General features: G+C 40.8%; 2 protein-coding genes across 2 annotated transcripts; one reads left to right on the forward strand and one right to left on the reverse strand.

Annotated features, from left to right (window-relative positions):
* Positions 1–1008: 1008 nt before the first annotated feature.
* Positions 1009–4289, reverse strand: LOC147229911 (uncharacterized). The gene is made up of 2 exons (XM_086155944.1): positions 4090–4289; positions 1009–2731 (listed from the first exon to the last, which is right to left on the reverse strand). Exons 1-2 carry the CDS (start codon positions 4227–4229, stop codon positions 2251–2253), a joined length of 621 nt encoding a protein of 206 aa, XP_086012070.1. The 5' UTR covers positions 4230–4289; the 3' UTR covers positions 1009–2250.
* A 4174-nt stretch (positions 4290–8463) lies between these two features.
* Positions 8464–15077, forward strand: rcvrn2 (recoverin 2). The gene is made up of 4 exons (XM_086155945.1): positions 8464–8545; positions 10542–11021; positions 13451–13562; positions 14183–15077. Exons 2-4 carry the CDS (start codon positions 10641–10643, stop codon positions 14269–14271), a joined length of 582 nt encoding a protein of 193 aa, XP_086012071.1. The 5' UTR covers positions 8464–8545; positions 10542–10640; the 3' UTR covers positions 14272–15077.
* Positions 15078–16559: the final 1482 nt, after the last annotated feature.

Below are 16559 nucleotides of genomic sequence, written 5' to 3' on the forward strand. Positions count from 1 at the left end.
GCTCCGACCAATGGGGAGGCTCGATTAGTCAGTGGCGGCCAATCCGGAATGAGAGGAGGCGGGACCTGGCAGTAAGTGGAGGGAGTTTGGTTTCGGAGCGAGAACGTAAAAAAAAAAAACTTTCCTGAAACTTAAAGGAAGGCACGTGACGGCGGTCCATCAGGTGACCCGCATTCTTCACCTGGCGGCGGAAATACGTCACGCACCTGAGATTGTTTTATTTCCGCTGACATTATTTTTTCACAAATGGAAAAGTGCAATAACAAATAGTTTTGGTTTAGACTTGAGAAAATTCCTCCCGAATAATGGAATTCCTCCGTCTCAAATTCAAAATAAAATACCTAAATATCAACCACAAATAAGCTTTGAAATCTGACGAGGCAAATATAAAAAGCAAAAGCAAAATGCGTTAAAACTACTTGAATTCAGCAATAAATAAACAAATGCAATGAAAAAATAAAAAACAGCGAAAAAAAAAACATTAGGGCAATCACAAAAGCAAATTCTTAAAAACAGTAAATTACAGACAAATAATCAAGGCAATTCTTCTTCTTCTTCTTCTTCTTCTTCTTCTTCTTCTTCTTCTTCTTTCGGCTTTTCCCGTTAGGGGTCGCCACAGCAAGTCAACTTTCTCCATCTAACCCTATTCTCTGTATCTTCCTCTCTCACACCAACTACCTTCATATCCTCTCTCACTACGTCCATAAATCTTCTCTTTGGTCTTCCTCGAGACCTCTTGCCTGGCAGCTCCAATTCCAGCATCCGTCTACCAATATATTCACTATCTCTTCTCTGTACATGACCGAACCATCTCAGTCTGGCTTCTCTGACCTTCTCTCCAAAACATCGAACATGTGCCGTCCCTCTGATAGATTCATTCCTGATCCTATCCATCCTGGTCACTCCCAAAGAGAACCTCAACATCTAATCAAGGCAATAATAATAAATAATGAAAAAGTTGATAAAAAATAAAAAAATGTAAAAGACCAAGAACACCGTCATGTGTGGTACAAGTTTTATTTTTCCTCTGAAATAAGCGAGTCACGGCGTGTCTGAGACGACAGAAACAATCCAAAGATTAAGAAAAAAAAAAGCGAAATAAAAATAAAGATTCAGACACGATTTGTGACAACATATGGAATGGAGAGTAAAAAGAAATTAAAGAAAAACTGGAAGAAGAGGGAAGGGGGTTTCCATTGACGTAAACGAGACAATGGAGAAATTAAAAGAGTGAAAATGTAAAACTTTTCTCAGATCAGAAAAAAAGATGACTGCAATTCCCCGTGTCACCAAAAGATGGCGGTAGAAATCAATCTGGTCGATTTTGATTTGATACTTTAAAAAAAGTAATGAAACGAACCTCTACGAAAGAAAATGTGACAAATATGAACAGGAATTAAACAAAAATAAAAAATCCCCCTTGAAAATTAGGAAGAAAAAAAAAGGAAGAAATTATTGAAAAGTACAAAAAAAGTTAGCAGAAAATAATTCTCAAAATTGATTGAATTCAACAAATAAAAGATATAGAAATAGAGATAGTGCAAAAAGCTATAAAAATATTGAATGTTTGTCGGAAAATCAGTAAATATCTAGATTTATGCATGTTTTTTTTAAGTGTGGTGAAAGAAAGGATGAGCCCCCCCAACCATTGATTTCTCATATTGTGATCATAATCAAAATAAAACTTTATCAATACAGCACCTGTCAAATGTGAAGTGACGAGTGAAAACATCGCAGAAGCAAACAGTAGGGAACATCCAGATGATTAAAAATGCAAAAAGTGAATAAATAATAGGTAATGAATATGAAGGAAATACATGCCTTTTGTAATGATAAAAAAATGAAAAGATATTTGATGGAAAGACTTAAATGGGTTACATGGAATTCAAAATATAATATAGTTATTTATCTATTTCTGAATAAAAATAGGCAAGAAAATGAATGAAATCTAAAATAATCACAATAAAGAAATTAAAATTGAATGAATAAATACAAAAAAAATGAAAATATAATCAGTTAATAAAGAAATTACATTCAAGGCAACAGAAGCCTTCTGTGAGGGGGAAGAAGAGGAAGGAGGGGGACCAGGAGGTCATCAAATGTTGCTCCATAATCATAAAAATCTTTGTATACTTAATGAACATGTTTTAAATTACACTTCTCCAGGGCTGGGAGGCGGGGTCTAACCCACCCGCGTCACCTGTCAATCCAACGCTGCGCCGTCCGTCCATTGGCCCTTGTGCCGCCGTTTCACACGGTTACCTTCTTCACCACCCGCTTGCCCTCCTCCACCAGGACCTCCATCCCCTCCTCCCTCTCCAGCCTCCTGGACTTGCGCCTCTTCCTGGTTAGGGTGCGAAACATGGCCACGCCCACAACAACCGCCGTGCTCAGGGCCAAGATGGCCGCCCCCAGGGCCAGCAGGTGGGAAATCTGGCCGTTGCCGTTTTGCCTCTGGTCCCATAGTCCCACAGCCACGCAGCTGATGCCAATCAGCGTCCCCCAAAAGCCAAAGGCAAGCAGGCACGACCCGGACGACATCTCTGCGCCCCCGGTTACCACGGTGATGCCCACCATGGAAACCAATCCCCCTGGCAGGGTCACGGTTTCGGTTTTGGGGTCGTAGACGACGGCGGATCCGGCGGCGGTGGCAGCCCCACCCCGGAGAGCCGAAGGATCCAGGGTCTCCATGTTGGTCGCCATGGTTACGCACAGTTTTCTTGCCGGTTTCCTGCAACACAAAAAAATCTCTCACTTCACATTTGCTGACCAGATGAAGAGATAAAGCCTACTCCACGACACCTGCTAGCGGCAGCAGAAAGCTAGCAAGCTGTAGCAGGCAGCTAACAGAATGCTACATATGAATCGTTTAAGGACGCTGGGAATCCTCACTTCAAGAAATGAATGAAAACTTCCCGTTTGCCCGCGTACTCAAATAAGGATTTTGCTGAAATAAAAGAATTACAAAGTTTTGGGCTAAAATTATTACGTTACATTAAACTTTGAAATGATTCTCTTAAAATCCAGGAGAAATTCCCTCAAAATCCTCAAGGATTCTGTTGAAGTCGAGGAAAATATTACCTATAATTTAGAATTCATTTACTGAAAAAAATGTTAATGAAATTCTCTTGAAATCGATAAGAAATGATATGAAATCGAAGAAAATACTACCTTAAATTTAAAAGTAAAACACTGAAAAAAATCACCTAAAAATTCAAATTTAAAAGTAAAATGCTGAAAAAATTACCTTAAAATTAAAATTATGTAAAATTACATTAAACTTATAAAAATAATTTACACTTTACACTTATTTGAGGACTCTGGGACTCCATTTGAATTACTTTGTTCACACCTTATACTTCAACTCTATTTTGCGCCAGCTAGTGGCAGGACAATCTCATGTCATCAAATATCAACTTTTATGGTTTAAACTTGTATATTTTAAATGTTTTACTTCAGCATTCCCGGTTTGAAATGCAGGTAACGTGCTACGCTGCTGCTATTCAAGAAGTACCCAACTGAGGACTTTGGGACTTTGCAGCTTTTAGGTAATGCAAAAAGGCAACAACTGACACCAAGACAGACAAAATCATCTTAATCACAAACTGTGTTTTTTGAATGTGAGCATCTGAGCAACTGAGCATCATCTTAAAGACTGTATTCCTTCATGTTTTCAACTTTTTTTCACCAATAAATTTCGTAAGTTTCAATTTAGAAAGTACCTGTGCGAGGCTGGTGGGACTTAGTTTAAACTTCTCCTGATTTGAGCTAAAACAAACCTCTGAATCTGCTCGTGACACCAATATGAGGATACTTTTTCTCCCAGGGAGAATGATTGACCAAAAACAACAAGGTAGTTTGTTTTTAATGATTCTATACGCCGACGACACCCTGCTTTTAACGGATAAAAATTCAAAGCACAGAATGAACCAACAACTTGTATCTCCCGCACAATCTAATGTTTTTTTTTGCTTCTCGGTTGCCCGAAGGCGTGTTTTGTGGCAAAAACTTCGCCCGAATCCGATCACGGTGTCTTGCAGTGCCCCCTAGGGGGTCAAAAATATAAACAGGGTGGATGGAGAGACTCACCCCGGGGAGGAACCACCTGCCGAGCGACGAGGGGGGGAAAAGGTAGTAGAACGTGGAGAACCTCCAGTGCGAGAGCGCGGACTCTGCTCGTACGCCGGCGGAGGGTCGGCTGCGGGTTGGCAGGGAGGCGGGGGCTCCATGCAGAACCACCCCGGGCCTCACAAGATGGCGGCGATTGTTGACATCGTTTGTTTGTTTCCTTTCTCTGGTCCACCGGGAAGCCGCCGTCTGTCATTAAGCGTCATTACGAGCCATTAGCCGATGTTTATCTGGGAGCGACTCCCTTCCTCTAGACCCCCCCTCCTCCCGTCACTCCGTCTTGGCCACTGTTTACGTTTACATTTTTCTTGACGTAAAGCATGTTTGGTTTCCTGACTCCTGAAACCACAAAAAAAAACAGACGGCCCAAACAGGAGAGGCGAAGAAGCAGGTTCACTTTCAATTGTGAATTAAACTGGCTTTATTTATTTTATTTTTTCAGGGTCCTTAAATGGAGGGATAAGCGGACCAAATAAACAGATAAATTACAGGAAAAAAAAATCTGCAATTATTCTAGGAAGGTTTTCGCATGTGAAGAAAAATGAAATTTAAAAATAGAATTTGCAAGAAAATGCAAATAAATATCCTTTGATACAGAAACGCTTAAATTACTTAATTTAAAAAAAAAAAAAAGAGAATAAACAGAAAATGATCTTTAAATGACCTAAATAAAGCATGAGAAACCCAAAAGGGTGACATCAGATCATCATTAGTGTTATATGTTCAGAAATGTTCAGAAATCTCAAAGTTCAACACGAGATTATTTGATCGGAGTTTTGTCAGACGGCCGCAAACCCGTACTTTCCACACCCGACCAGAGGGGTGCGCCGTGCGCAACATGTCCTGGCCCTAATTCCTCAATGGCGGCGGGATTTACCTGTGCCAGAAATATTCGCTGTGAGTCCGTCTATTGGATTAGCAACGCCCCCACCCGCTCCCCACCCAATCCAACACTTAGCCAATTAGCATCATCATCATCCTGCGGGCGCGGCCGCGGCGGCCGATGGAATTAACTCCCCCGATGTTCCTTTGCTCAAACACAATCCCTGACATCTGACCCGGCCCCTAGGCACCCGCTGCCCCCCCCAGGATTTGTTTCTGGAATAACCAAGACCGACGGCATTAATAGCACCACGAGCAGGAAACGACTCACCGATGACCGAGATATTCTCTTAATATTAACAAATAGTTGATCAAAGGTTGGTTATATTTCTAATTTCTGCACGCAGGTTGAATTAACAAACAGGAAAATATGGGTTTTAGATTTAAAAAGTCTAAAAAAATTTAAAAAAAAAGAATTACATGCACCCCTTTTCCCCTATCTCAACAGCCAAAGGAGAGCTTTTAAATCAGCAAAGAATTATATAATGAATTGCAAACTAATTACCTGGAAATTAGAAAATTGGCTCAAAATCCGCCTTTGCTTTTTAGAGAAAAACCAAAGTCTGCAAAAAATTCCCAGAGCATTAACTAAAATGGACCTGAAAAAACAGCAGTACTTTTTCCAAAAGGTAAAAAAAAGGTATTTAAGGACACATAATTCTCCTAAATATTGCAGAAATATTTATGAGAATTTGATTAAAATCACAGAAAGGATGACCTTCCCTTGAGAAATAATTCACTGGAAATTCCCACAGAATCTGCAAGAATTTGCAGACTTTGTTTTTGGTATTTAAACTTAAACGCTCCTAAAATATGTCAAGAAATTTACTCAAAATGAGCAAGAATTCAGGTAAAATTTATGAAAAATTATATTCAAATTAGAATAAAAAAAGACTAAAGTTAGTTTATCAAACAGAATCAACAAGTTTAAAAGTTTGAAAATAAATTGACAAAATAAATCAGATCCCTGTGATGATCAGGTTTGTAACATTAAAAAAAAAAATACAAAAAGTGAATTCCCTTAGAAATTAAGAAGTTCTCTCAAAATCTGCTGAAATCAGAGAAAATGTTACCTTAAATTTTGAAGTAATTCACCAAAAAAGTCTTAGAATTTGTCAATTTGTCAATAAGAATTTGTCTGAAATCAAAGAAAATATTACCTGAAATTACAAAATTCCCTAAAATTAACAAGAATTGGGCTAAAATTAGATGTGATTGGATGAGATTCATTGAAAAATTCCCTGAAAACCTGCCAGAATTAATAATTCTCTTTCAGAAAAGAAAAACCCAAATTCTTGTCAAAAATGTCAATTTCAGGAATAATTTGCCAGAAAATTCAAAACTAAAATCAGTGGGCTTTTCATTGGGGACCGCCAGTTCTAATCCCACTGGACGATGTCACTTGCCCATTTCATGAGATTACCAGTGACCAAAAACAACAACAACAACAACAACCACAACAATGACAAACAGAGAACCGTGAGCTATTATTGGATAAAGGTGGCGGCTGGGGAGTGAACACAATCCAACGCGTCGCCGTGCCAACACCGCTATAAATACCTGAACCTGGGGCCGAGCTGAGCAGGTGGCACCGACCCAGTTGGCTCAGCCAGCGCGCCGCGTGCTAACTCGCACACGTGCGTCGGCACTCTCGCTTCCTGCTTCCAACTGAAACACGTAAAAAAGGAAATAAATACATTTTAAAGATGTCGGCGAGATATCGAAGGTGGGAAACGCCACCGGAGCCTGACGGCGCCCGATTAAATAGAGTTTACGTCTGATTTTTGTAGTTAGCAATCAATTATTTTCCTCCTCTTTCGGAGGAGATAAGGTTACCATGACGACAGCTGATTGATAAACAATGGGGATGTTAAATAATAGTGAAAATGGAATCGGTCTGTAATTATTGATCAATGGACGGATCTGAACGGGACGCGTTGGGACGACATGAGGGGCCCCCGGGTTGCGGTCGTCACGGAGACGGACAGGAAGTGCCAGGAGTGGAGGTTGGTGGTGGTGGTGGGGTAGAGGAAACAGGAGACCCCCCCTCCCCCCACCGCCGCCACCGCCGCCGCCGTCGCCATCCAAAGGAGACGATAACAAAGCTGAGTATGAAAAGAGAAAACAAACGGCGGGGAGGAAGAGGAGGAGGAAGAGGAAGAAGAGGAGGAGGAGGCCGATACTGGGCGCAGGAAGCAGGTCATGTGACCGCGGCTGGGTGGGCGGGGGGGCGCAGACAGATGGTCATGTGGAATTAGTTGACAGTGGTCCTGTAAACCAATTGAACGACGGCAGGACCCCCTTGCCACCCGACACACACACACACGCACACACACACACACACACACACACACACACACACACACAGGCTTTTATTTTGTAAAAACCTTACAAACATGAAAATCAGTGATCAAACGCCAGACTTTTATTAATCTTTTTCCAAGGTGATTTTAGAGCTTCTTCATCTGCAAGCTAAGGCTTTTTTTTAATTTTAATTCTAATTCAAATGTTATTTTTCATCATTTCCACCCAGTTCCTGTGGATTTAGAAGGAATTTCTTCAGTGAATTCCCTCGAAATTAATGGTCATGTTTTCTTTGATTTGTGTGACTTTTGAGGGAATTTCTCCAGGAAGTAAAGAAGAAATTCAAAATAGAAAAGAAATAGAATTAAAATCAAATCAAATTAGATAAAATAAAATGAAATCAAACAGTTAAATAAAAAAAAAAACAAATCAAGCTGAATTAAACAAAATTAAATTAAAATAGTATTCAAGATTCAAGTTTTTACTGTCATATGAAGTGTCTGGAAATGTGTTTTCCTGTACAATGAATCTCTTATTTTGCTTCCTCAGGGAACCCAGATATGTAGCAAAAGGAAAAAAACAACAAATAATGAACATATTAAAATTGTTGCCCTGGTAACCATTAAAATTGAAAATCGAAAACATATGAATTTAATGTGAAATAAAAATAAATATGTGCGCAAAACACACACAGAGGAATTGGATGGAATGTTAAGTCAGATTATTGACCAAATAAAAGAGCTTGAGTTTTAATTTGTGAACTTGAATCATCTTTGAAGATATTTAAGAGAACCGGTTTGATTAAATGCAAATGATCGATAACCAAAGCGTTTTTGATGAAACAATCCCGGCTTTTATAAAAACAAAACAACAGGGAAGAGTGCACATAAAAATACGAAGAATTATTCTCATATGAAAGATGTTTCGGGCTCCGTTTCCACTGAAAGTTTCTCGCCATTGGCAGGTCATATATATAGTGTCCGTTTTAAAATGGCGGGATTAAAGCGCGGGTATTTGCAGACCTCAGAACCCTCGGAGAGAAAATGAGGATCTGAGATGGGGGTGAGGGCGGGGGTTCATTCCAGTCAAAAGCTCAGCCACCTTAAGTCCCCGTATTAACGGAATTAAAAGCCAGAGTTTCCCCCCCGCCCTACTTACCGCTAACAGTCTTAGCCGCCGCAGCCTCTCCCGCCGCCGCAGCAACTCATCCTCCAGCAGCCTCGGTGCTCAGGTAGGCTCCCCGAAACCAGGACCTTCCGGTGGACCCCCAGGGGTCCGGGTCGCACTTGTAACTGAAGACGGCGGGGTTATTAAATGTGATGTGATGTAAGGATTTTTTGAAAGCACTGCTTTGGCTTTTGGAAACATACATGTTTTGCCCCCTGAGGGATCTGGGCTCCAAGATGAAGAACATTAACTCAAGTCATGTGTAGTTCGTAATGACAACTTTAAACAGGTGTCGTAAAGACGGCTGATGTAAAGTTATTGATGGACTGAATGTAAAGCTTTTATGATGAAAGTTCCGCTTTGGTCTTTTTGTTGTTCTGGGTTATTTTTTTGGGCCCCGGAGTGATTTGGAGTCTCAGATGGGGACAGTAAACTGAAGTCAAAGACGGTTTTGTAATAACAACTTTACAAAGACGTCATAAAAACAGCTGATGTAGTTATTCATGGACCACGTTTAAACCTTTTATTTTGAAAGCCCTGCTTTAGCTTATATGTATAAACATATATGAATATACATGTTGGCCCCAGAGAGATCTGGGCTCTCATATGAAGAAATAAATCCAAGTCAGTTGGTTTGCAATTACAACTTAACTATGATATCAAAAAGATGGTTTGATGTAAACGTACTGCTGGACGGATTGTAAAGCATTTATTTTGAAAGTCAACAATTTGGTTACTACAGATGGAGAACGTTAACATTAAGTCAAAGGTGGTTTGTTAAAACAACTTTAAAATCATATCGTGAAGATGGTTGATTGGTTGATGGTTTTCAAGGACCAAATGTAAAACTTTTATTTTAAAAGTTCTGCTTTGTTTATATGTATACATAAATATAAGTATGTGTGTGTGAAGTGTGTGTGTGTGTGTGTGTGTATGTATATATAGATTTATATATTTGGTCCAAGAGGTCCGGGCTCCAAAATGGAGAAAGTTAACTCAAGTTGACAACTTTACATAAATGTTGTAAAGATGGTAGATGTAAAGTTATTCATGCATTGAATGTATGAATGCAAAGCTTTAATTTTGAAAGTTTTTCTTTGGTTTTTGTTTTAAATTTTTGGCACTGTAGGGACGGAGAAAGTTAACCCAAGTCAAATATTATTTGTTATAACAACTTTATAACAGTGCTATTAAGCTGTTGGATTTAACGTAATTGGCTGACCCAGTGTAAAGCTTTTAATTTGAAAACGTTCAGGTTAAGGGTTGTAAAGATTGACTTCAAAGGTGTAAAAAAAAATGTTACAATATTGTTGTCAGCATTTAATAAAGATCACTAGACTTTACAAGTAGTTTTGAAATTAACGCTAAACAAACAGGAACAAAATCAAACAATGAGACAAAAGGATTGAAGACTTTTATCAAACATGAAGAAAACTGTGCCATTTGACACCATATTTGGAGTTTATCGATGTAAACTTTACAAAAAATGCATCGGATCAATGTAACGGACGCGTTAACTCCCCAAGGCTTTCGGCTTTTGGGAAATAAAAAAAAGAGGAAAAGCTCGCCTGGAGCTTTTGTAAAGAACATAAAAAGAACAATGCGGAAAGTTTTAAGTAAAGGTGGTTGGATGTGAAAGATGAACGAGTAGCATTGACATAAAACAGACGATAACAAACGTCAGCGTGAAAAAAAGCCATCCTGAAGATGACGTAACTTCTGCGGTGTAGCATGGAGGCCACATCAGATACAGGGTACAGCCAGTAGGTGGCGCCATTGGGCGCATGGTTGTCGGAACATTCCAGAACCCCCCACCACCAGGGCCATCTCAAACGATTTTCAATATTCCGATGTTGGAATTTGTCTTCGATTTTTTTTCTGACAAATGCAAAACCGACGTAGAAGAACCATCGTGACCTCTTGGGGCGAAACAACCCAACTCCAACCAACCCAAAAGCGGCAACATCAATAACGATCAATCGGCAACGGCTAATGCTATCTGTGCTATGTCTTGCTACATGTCAACAGGAAATATAACCTTTTATTTTGCAATTCCGCAGAGATAACATTTTTGTTCCGGAGAGGTTTGCCCAGGGGACAAAAGGAAGGTGAAAAAGAAGAAGAAGTAGAAGGACTTTGTTTTCTTGGACATTAGCAACATGGGAAATGCGACCAGTGGCGCGCTATCGAAGGAGATCCTGGAGGACCTGAAGCTCAGCACCAAGTTCACGGAGAACGAGATCTCCCAGTGGTACGAGAACTTCCAGAAGCAGTGCCCGACGGGTCGCATCTCGCCCGAGGAGTTCGAGCAGATCTATGGCCGCTTCTTCCCGGATAGCGACGCCAAGAGCTACGCCCGCCATGTGTTCCGCTCCTTTGACACCAACGACGACGGTACGCTGGACTTCAAGGAGTACATCATCGCGTTGCACATGACCTCCACCGGGAAGACCACGCGGAAGCTGGAGTGGGCCTTCTCCCTGTTCGACGTCGACAAGAACGGCTACATCAACAAGACGGAGGTGACGGAGATCTGCCAGGTAACCGACCAGGGCGCTGCTCGCGGAAACAAAACGCGCAAATGACGTGGTGGACATCTGGGAATGAAAGTTCTCCACTTTTTAATGTGTTTGATTGACGCTCGAGTTAAACCCTGCCCCCTATGGAGGAAACCTGGTATAGAGACTTTACTTTTTTTTTTAAAAAAAAACAGTTTAATTGAGAAAAACTAATGGTAATGTTTTCATCATTAGTTAGATGTAATTTGAGTTGGGTTGTTATTACAGTGTTATAATTGTCAAACTGTGGCTATAACACATGAACAGCAAACCTGGCTGTGAAATCCATCACAGATCTCTTTATAAAAACCAGACACCGTTTGGTGGCAAACCCCACAATCACATGATGATACCTTTTTTGTATAACAAGATGATAAATGTGTAATTGCCATTTATAACATGATAATACATGCGGGGAGGTTTTGCAGCCTTGAAATCAAACCCGCTGTTTCAATCACGTCGCCTCATTTAATCATCAGCCTGTCGGCTAATGCTGTCAAAATGGCTGCCGAACCGCCAAAACAAAGATCCGTCAGAGCGAGCGCGCTCAGATCATCGCTCCAGACCCACATGTCGCGGGAACAAGAAAAAAAAAACAAGAGAAAGCCGAAGTGAACCGGAAAAGGGTTCATTGAACCGTAAAATCTCGACTAGCTGAGGTCCGGGCTTCACCCGATGCTCCCCCACGTCCCGCTAATCTCCGTGATTACAGTTTTAATTCCGAGACGAACGTCAGGCTGCCATTAAGCAAGTCGGACGCAGGGAATCCCGCTAATCTGGCCTCCTCGTTAATCCACCTTTCTTTGATCACACCTGGACGCTCCCCTATGCGTCCGAGCATCTTTTAGAAGATGTTGGCCTGGGGAAAAAGGGGGTTCGAGCTTGGATTCACCCGGCTTAATAACGGGATTTAAATCGAGCCCTCCGTGTGTTCATGAAGAAGTAAAAAAAATAAGAAAAAGAGAGAGAAACAGCGCCCCCTGTTGGTGACATCCGGTACTGACGCCTCCCTGCAGCTGGAGCTTTTGGCGGGAAACATTTGGGATTAAAGGGGCGGGGACGACGTTTTAATCACTCCTGTGATTAAAACGCCAATTAAAAAGGTTAATTGAAGGCCTCTTTGGGCGCCTCCATGGTGACCATCGAGGGCCCGAGATGGTGAGCCAATTGTGTGTGTGTGTGTGTGTGTGTGTGTATGTGAGGCGGAGGGGTGACATAATGGCAGCCTGAGTCTTGGCTCTAATCCATGTTAATCTAGGTGTCTTAAATGCGGGAGATGACGGCCGCCTCTTTAAATGGGACACACTCTTAACAGCCGCCACTAACGTGCGCGCTCATCTACCGCTATTTTTCTTTTAATTTAATTTTATCTAATCCAGGAGCGGTATGATGCCCTGCCACCTATAATCCTGTCAGAAACAGGGGGGGGCGTTTTTTCATCTGACAGGCATTGATTGATTAATCTGACATTTTGCATCGAAACTAAACCAGGAAGTGAAATCCTTCAATCAAAATATGACACACATGAATGAATGAATACATGATTTACTCACCCGTCTTCTGTTATTTTCTTTTTTTTTTCTTTCTGGTGCTTTTATTTTGTTGGTGTATTGTGTGACGCGACAGGAAACAGGAAACAGGAAGTAGATCGTGGGGAGGAATAAAAAATAAATAAATAAAATTGAAATTTGTTGTTTTTGGTGCCAAATTAAAATGAAAACAGCATTATTTTCTGTCATACAATAAACGCAGAAGGGAAACCATAATATAAAAAACACCGGCATGAAATCCCCTTAACTACAATCATGTATGATGCCAATGGCGATGATTTCTGTCCGGTCGCCATGGCGACCAGGCACTGCACATCAAACTCAGGAGTCTCCGGTCATTCCCAGCGGGACGACTTCAGGTCGCTTCGCTTTCTGATCAAACGGACTCTGGATTTGACAAGTTGTGTCACTTCCTGTGATTTTTCAAAGTAAAACTGCTGATTTTCACTACCAATTGACAACTTCCAGTAAACTGGATTAAACAATAAATATGTTGAAATATATATGTGTATGTGTGTGTGTATAAGGAAACAGGATGTAGAAGTTAAACAGGATTTTGATTTTTCACATTAAAAGCTTTGTGCGTGTATGTGTGTGCGCACACATGCGTGCACACACACACACACACACACACACACACACACACACACACGCACACACACACACACAGTTAACTTTCAATGCAACAAATCCAAATCCTGTTTAATTTCTACTTCCTGTTTCCTTTGTTTATGTAAATGCCTCTCCTTTAGATGTAGAGTGACGTTAACTCTACATTTGGTACATGGATGTGTGTGTGGGTGTGTGGGTGTGTGTACATTACAATGATGATGGTTGCATCACCTCTTCCTCCCTGCTCAGGCCATATTTAAGCTGATCCCCAAGGAGGAGCAGAGCAGGTTACCAGAGGATGAAAACACACCAGAGAAGAGAGCCAATAAGCTGTGGTCATACTTTCAGAAGAAAGACAACGGTAGGGATCTCTCTCTCTCTCTCTCTCTCTCTCACACACACACACACACACACACACACACACTGTCCTAAGCAGAGATGAGAGAAAATCTCTGTAAGCTCCCACTACCTTTCCTCAACAGCTGTTCCTGCATCCTGTTGAAAAGATTAGTTTTTTTTTCTTTAACAATCAGCTGTTTTGAACAATATAAGCCACAAATCCACCTGAGGACGAACCCCCCCCCCCCCTCCCCCCAATTGATTCACAGCTGCTTGACACACGCATGCAACACACACACTTATTTTGAAAAATGATTTTTCAAAATGTGAAATTTCATACTACTTATTCACTTATTGGATTTAATAAGTAGTAGAAGAAGCTACCGGCTATCACTCAGGTAACAAAGGTGGGGTTTAGAATATTAAAAAAAATTATTCTAAATTTTTCAATTAACAACATGCCACCAAGAGGAAACTGGTATATATAAAATATTAAAATCATATTTAATGCAGACGTTCCCCCCAAGTCTTTTGTTTTGAAAAGTAAAAAAAAAAAAATTTATTATTGTGTATTTTTTTTTTTGTCATTACACCCCATTCACTCCGCCGCCGCCATTTTTGTTTTCCCCATCTCCCCCACAGAGCGGCTGGCTGAGGGCGAGTTCATCCAGGGGGTGATCGAGAACGCCAACGCCATGCGTCTCATCCACTACGAGCCCGTCCACAAGTAAAACCCCTGTGTTTCGGGCTTCGCTTTGTAAAAAGAAAAACTTTTCCTTGTTGGGTTTGTTTTGTTTTTGTTTGTTTGTTCGCTCCTGCAGGGAGGTGCCCCCCCCTCCCTTCAACCGGAGCTTTTAATCTGAAGGAACCAATAGATAGATGGATCGCCGTCGTTGCCGACGCCAACCGGCTCCAACATAAATTCTATCCGTTCCTCCGTCTGTTATTTATCCATTAATAACAAGTTTCTTGCGATTTATCGTTCAGCTTCCTGTAGTTTCGGAGAGGGGGCTGCTAGACAGGAAGTAAAAGACGATGAACGCCAGCGTTAACAAAATAAATTTAACAAATAAAAAAACATTTTTTTTTGAGGATTTATGAAAAAAAAAAAAAAAAAATAGATATTTCAGTTGATTTATTTTGTGCTGATAGCTAAAAAAAATAAATAGAAAAACTGAGGAGGGGAAAAAAAAGCGGTAAAGCTGGCGCGAATGGAATCCACTTCCCCCGTCACCCTTTCAAAATAAAACGCATTAAAACATGATTTGGAGTTCCCGGATGAGATTGGTCACCAGTGGTTATCTGAGTCCTGATCAGGACTGTGTTTTCTGGTTGGAGGAGTGTGTTTAGGGGGAGTGTGTGGTCTCCTCAGAGCTGAACTGTCCATTAAAGGTTTTCACATAATATCTGCATCCCTGTCTTTATTTCCCTCCACCTCAAATGGATGAATGGATGGATGGATGGATGGATGGATGGATGGATGGATGGATGGATGGATGGATGGATGGATGGATGGATGGATGGATAGATGGATAGATAGATAGATAGATAGATAGATAGATAGATAGATAGATAGATAGATAGATAGAGTTGTTATTTACAGTGAACATTTCAGTTAATTGCGATTGTGTGTGTGTGTGTGTGTGCGTGTGTGCATGCTAGCGTTTTTTTTCCAACTTTCATCCCCCCCTCCCATACACACACACACACACACACACACACACACACACACACACACAGACACAGACACACACACACTCCTCCATCCAGCACAGGATTACTGGTTTACACATAATCTTCTGTCCAACATCGCAGAGCAGACTTTTCAAAATCTCTGTAATCTTTCTACTTTCCGTGGGACGGACGCCAGCGTCTGTGCGCCTCGCAAAGATAGAAAGAAAAAAGAAAGAAAGAACGAACGAAGAGGGACATATCTTTGCGTTGAAACCAAACAAACAGAAATCCTGGATTCAGCCGAAATTCTCAGGATCTGCAGGCTCTGCCCCTTTATTTAAAAAAAAAAGCACACAAAAATTCTAAATGATCCAAACAGCAGTGTACGCTAACCTCCGTTCCCCGAGATTAGCTGTTAGATAGCATCCGTTGCCTTAGTTGAAACAGCGTAGAAGACTAGCCGTTGTTCATTAGCTGCTGCTAGCATTGGTTTTTAATGAACTAGCCTCTGATTGCACCCTGTCAAATTCTCGTAGCAAGGATTACCCAAATGTCAGCACGCTTTTGCTACAAGGTTTGGGTCGGTAATTGATATTTTGGAAGAAAAAAAGCACTTGCACATGAGCCAGCTGGTTGGAACGATCATGAGTGAAATGTTAGCATGCTGTAGCTATTTATTTGCACCTGGTAGCCACGTTTTAGCACACAGCAACCTCACTTAGCGCTTGATTAGGTCTGACAATGTTTAACAAATGATTTCACCCTTTAGCTGTACTTTCGTATCAGTTACCTTTTTTTTAGTAAAACATAACTAGCCATTGTTAAGCTTCAGTTACCTGTACAATCAATGTTTAGGCTATTGAGGGCAACCAATAGCTAGCTGTGAGTGAGCATTAGCATAGTAGAAGCAAAGTGTTTAGTGCAATCTGTCATTTAAGCATCAACCTTGCCTTAAGAAATAGTTAGCCAAATATTAGCATGACGTAGCTGTTTTTTTGCAACTGCAGCCCTGTTTTAGCACACAGCAACATCATTTAGCTCCGATACTGTTAACCACATCATTCTATCTTTTGGCCACATATTCACCTTGTGTTTTTAAAGCAAAAGATTGTTATCTTCAGTTAGCTGTGCGTAAAAAAAACTTAGGCTGCTAGTTAGCATTAGCCCAATCCTAGCACTTTATTTAGTGTAACCAATAAAAAACATTCTAGGATCTGCGTTGCTATCCGAAATACTTTGCCAGACATTAGCTTGCCCTAGCTGTTTGTTTGCATCAGGTACCCTGTTTTAACACAGATAGTAAGCAGATTGACGTTAATATTACAAAGATGTGGGTGTTTGAGGG

This window comes from Fistularia commersonii, chromosome 11 (assembly GCF_037954325.1).
Source record: "Fistularia commersonii isolate RoL2024-O1a breed Wild chromosome 11, RoL_Fcom_v1.0, whole genome shotgun sequence".
Classification (NCBI taxonomy): domain Eukaryota; kingdom Metazoa; phylum Chordata; class Actinopteri; order Syngnathiformes; family Fistulariidae; genus Fistularia; species Fistularia commersonii.

Excerpts from the sequence above, each read along its gene's own strand:
- rcvrn2 (XM_086155945.1), top strand. The coding sequence starts at position 10,641 with ATGGGAAATGCGACCAGTGGCGCGCTATCGAAGGAGATCCTGGAGGAC. Across the intron at positions 11,022-13,450 it reads AGGTGACGGAGATCTGCCAG|GCCATATTTAAGCTGATCCC; the intron begins GTAACCGACCAG and ends CTCCCTGCTCAG. Across the intron at positions 13,563-14,182 it reads CTTTCAGAAGAAAGACAACG|AGCGGCTGGCTGAGGGCGAG; the intron begins GTAGGGATCTCT and ends TCTCCCCCACAG.
- LOC147229911 (XM_086155944.1), bottom strand. The coding sequence starts at position 4,229 with ATGGAGCCCCCGCCTCCCTGCCAACCCGCAGCCGACCCTCCGCCGGCG. Across the intron at positions 2,732-4,089 it reads GCAGGTGGTTCCTCCCCGGG|GAAACCGGCAAGAAAACTGT; the intron begins GTGAGTCTCTCC and ends TTTGTGTTGCAG.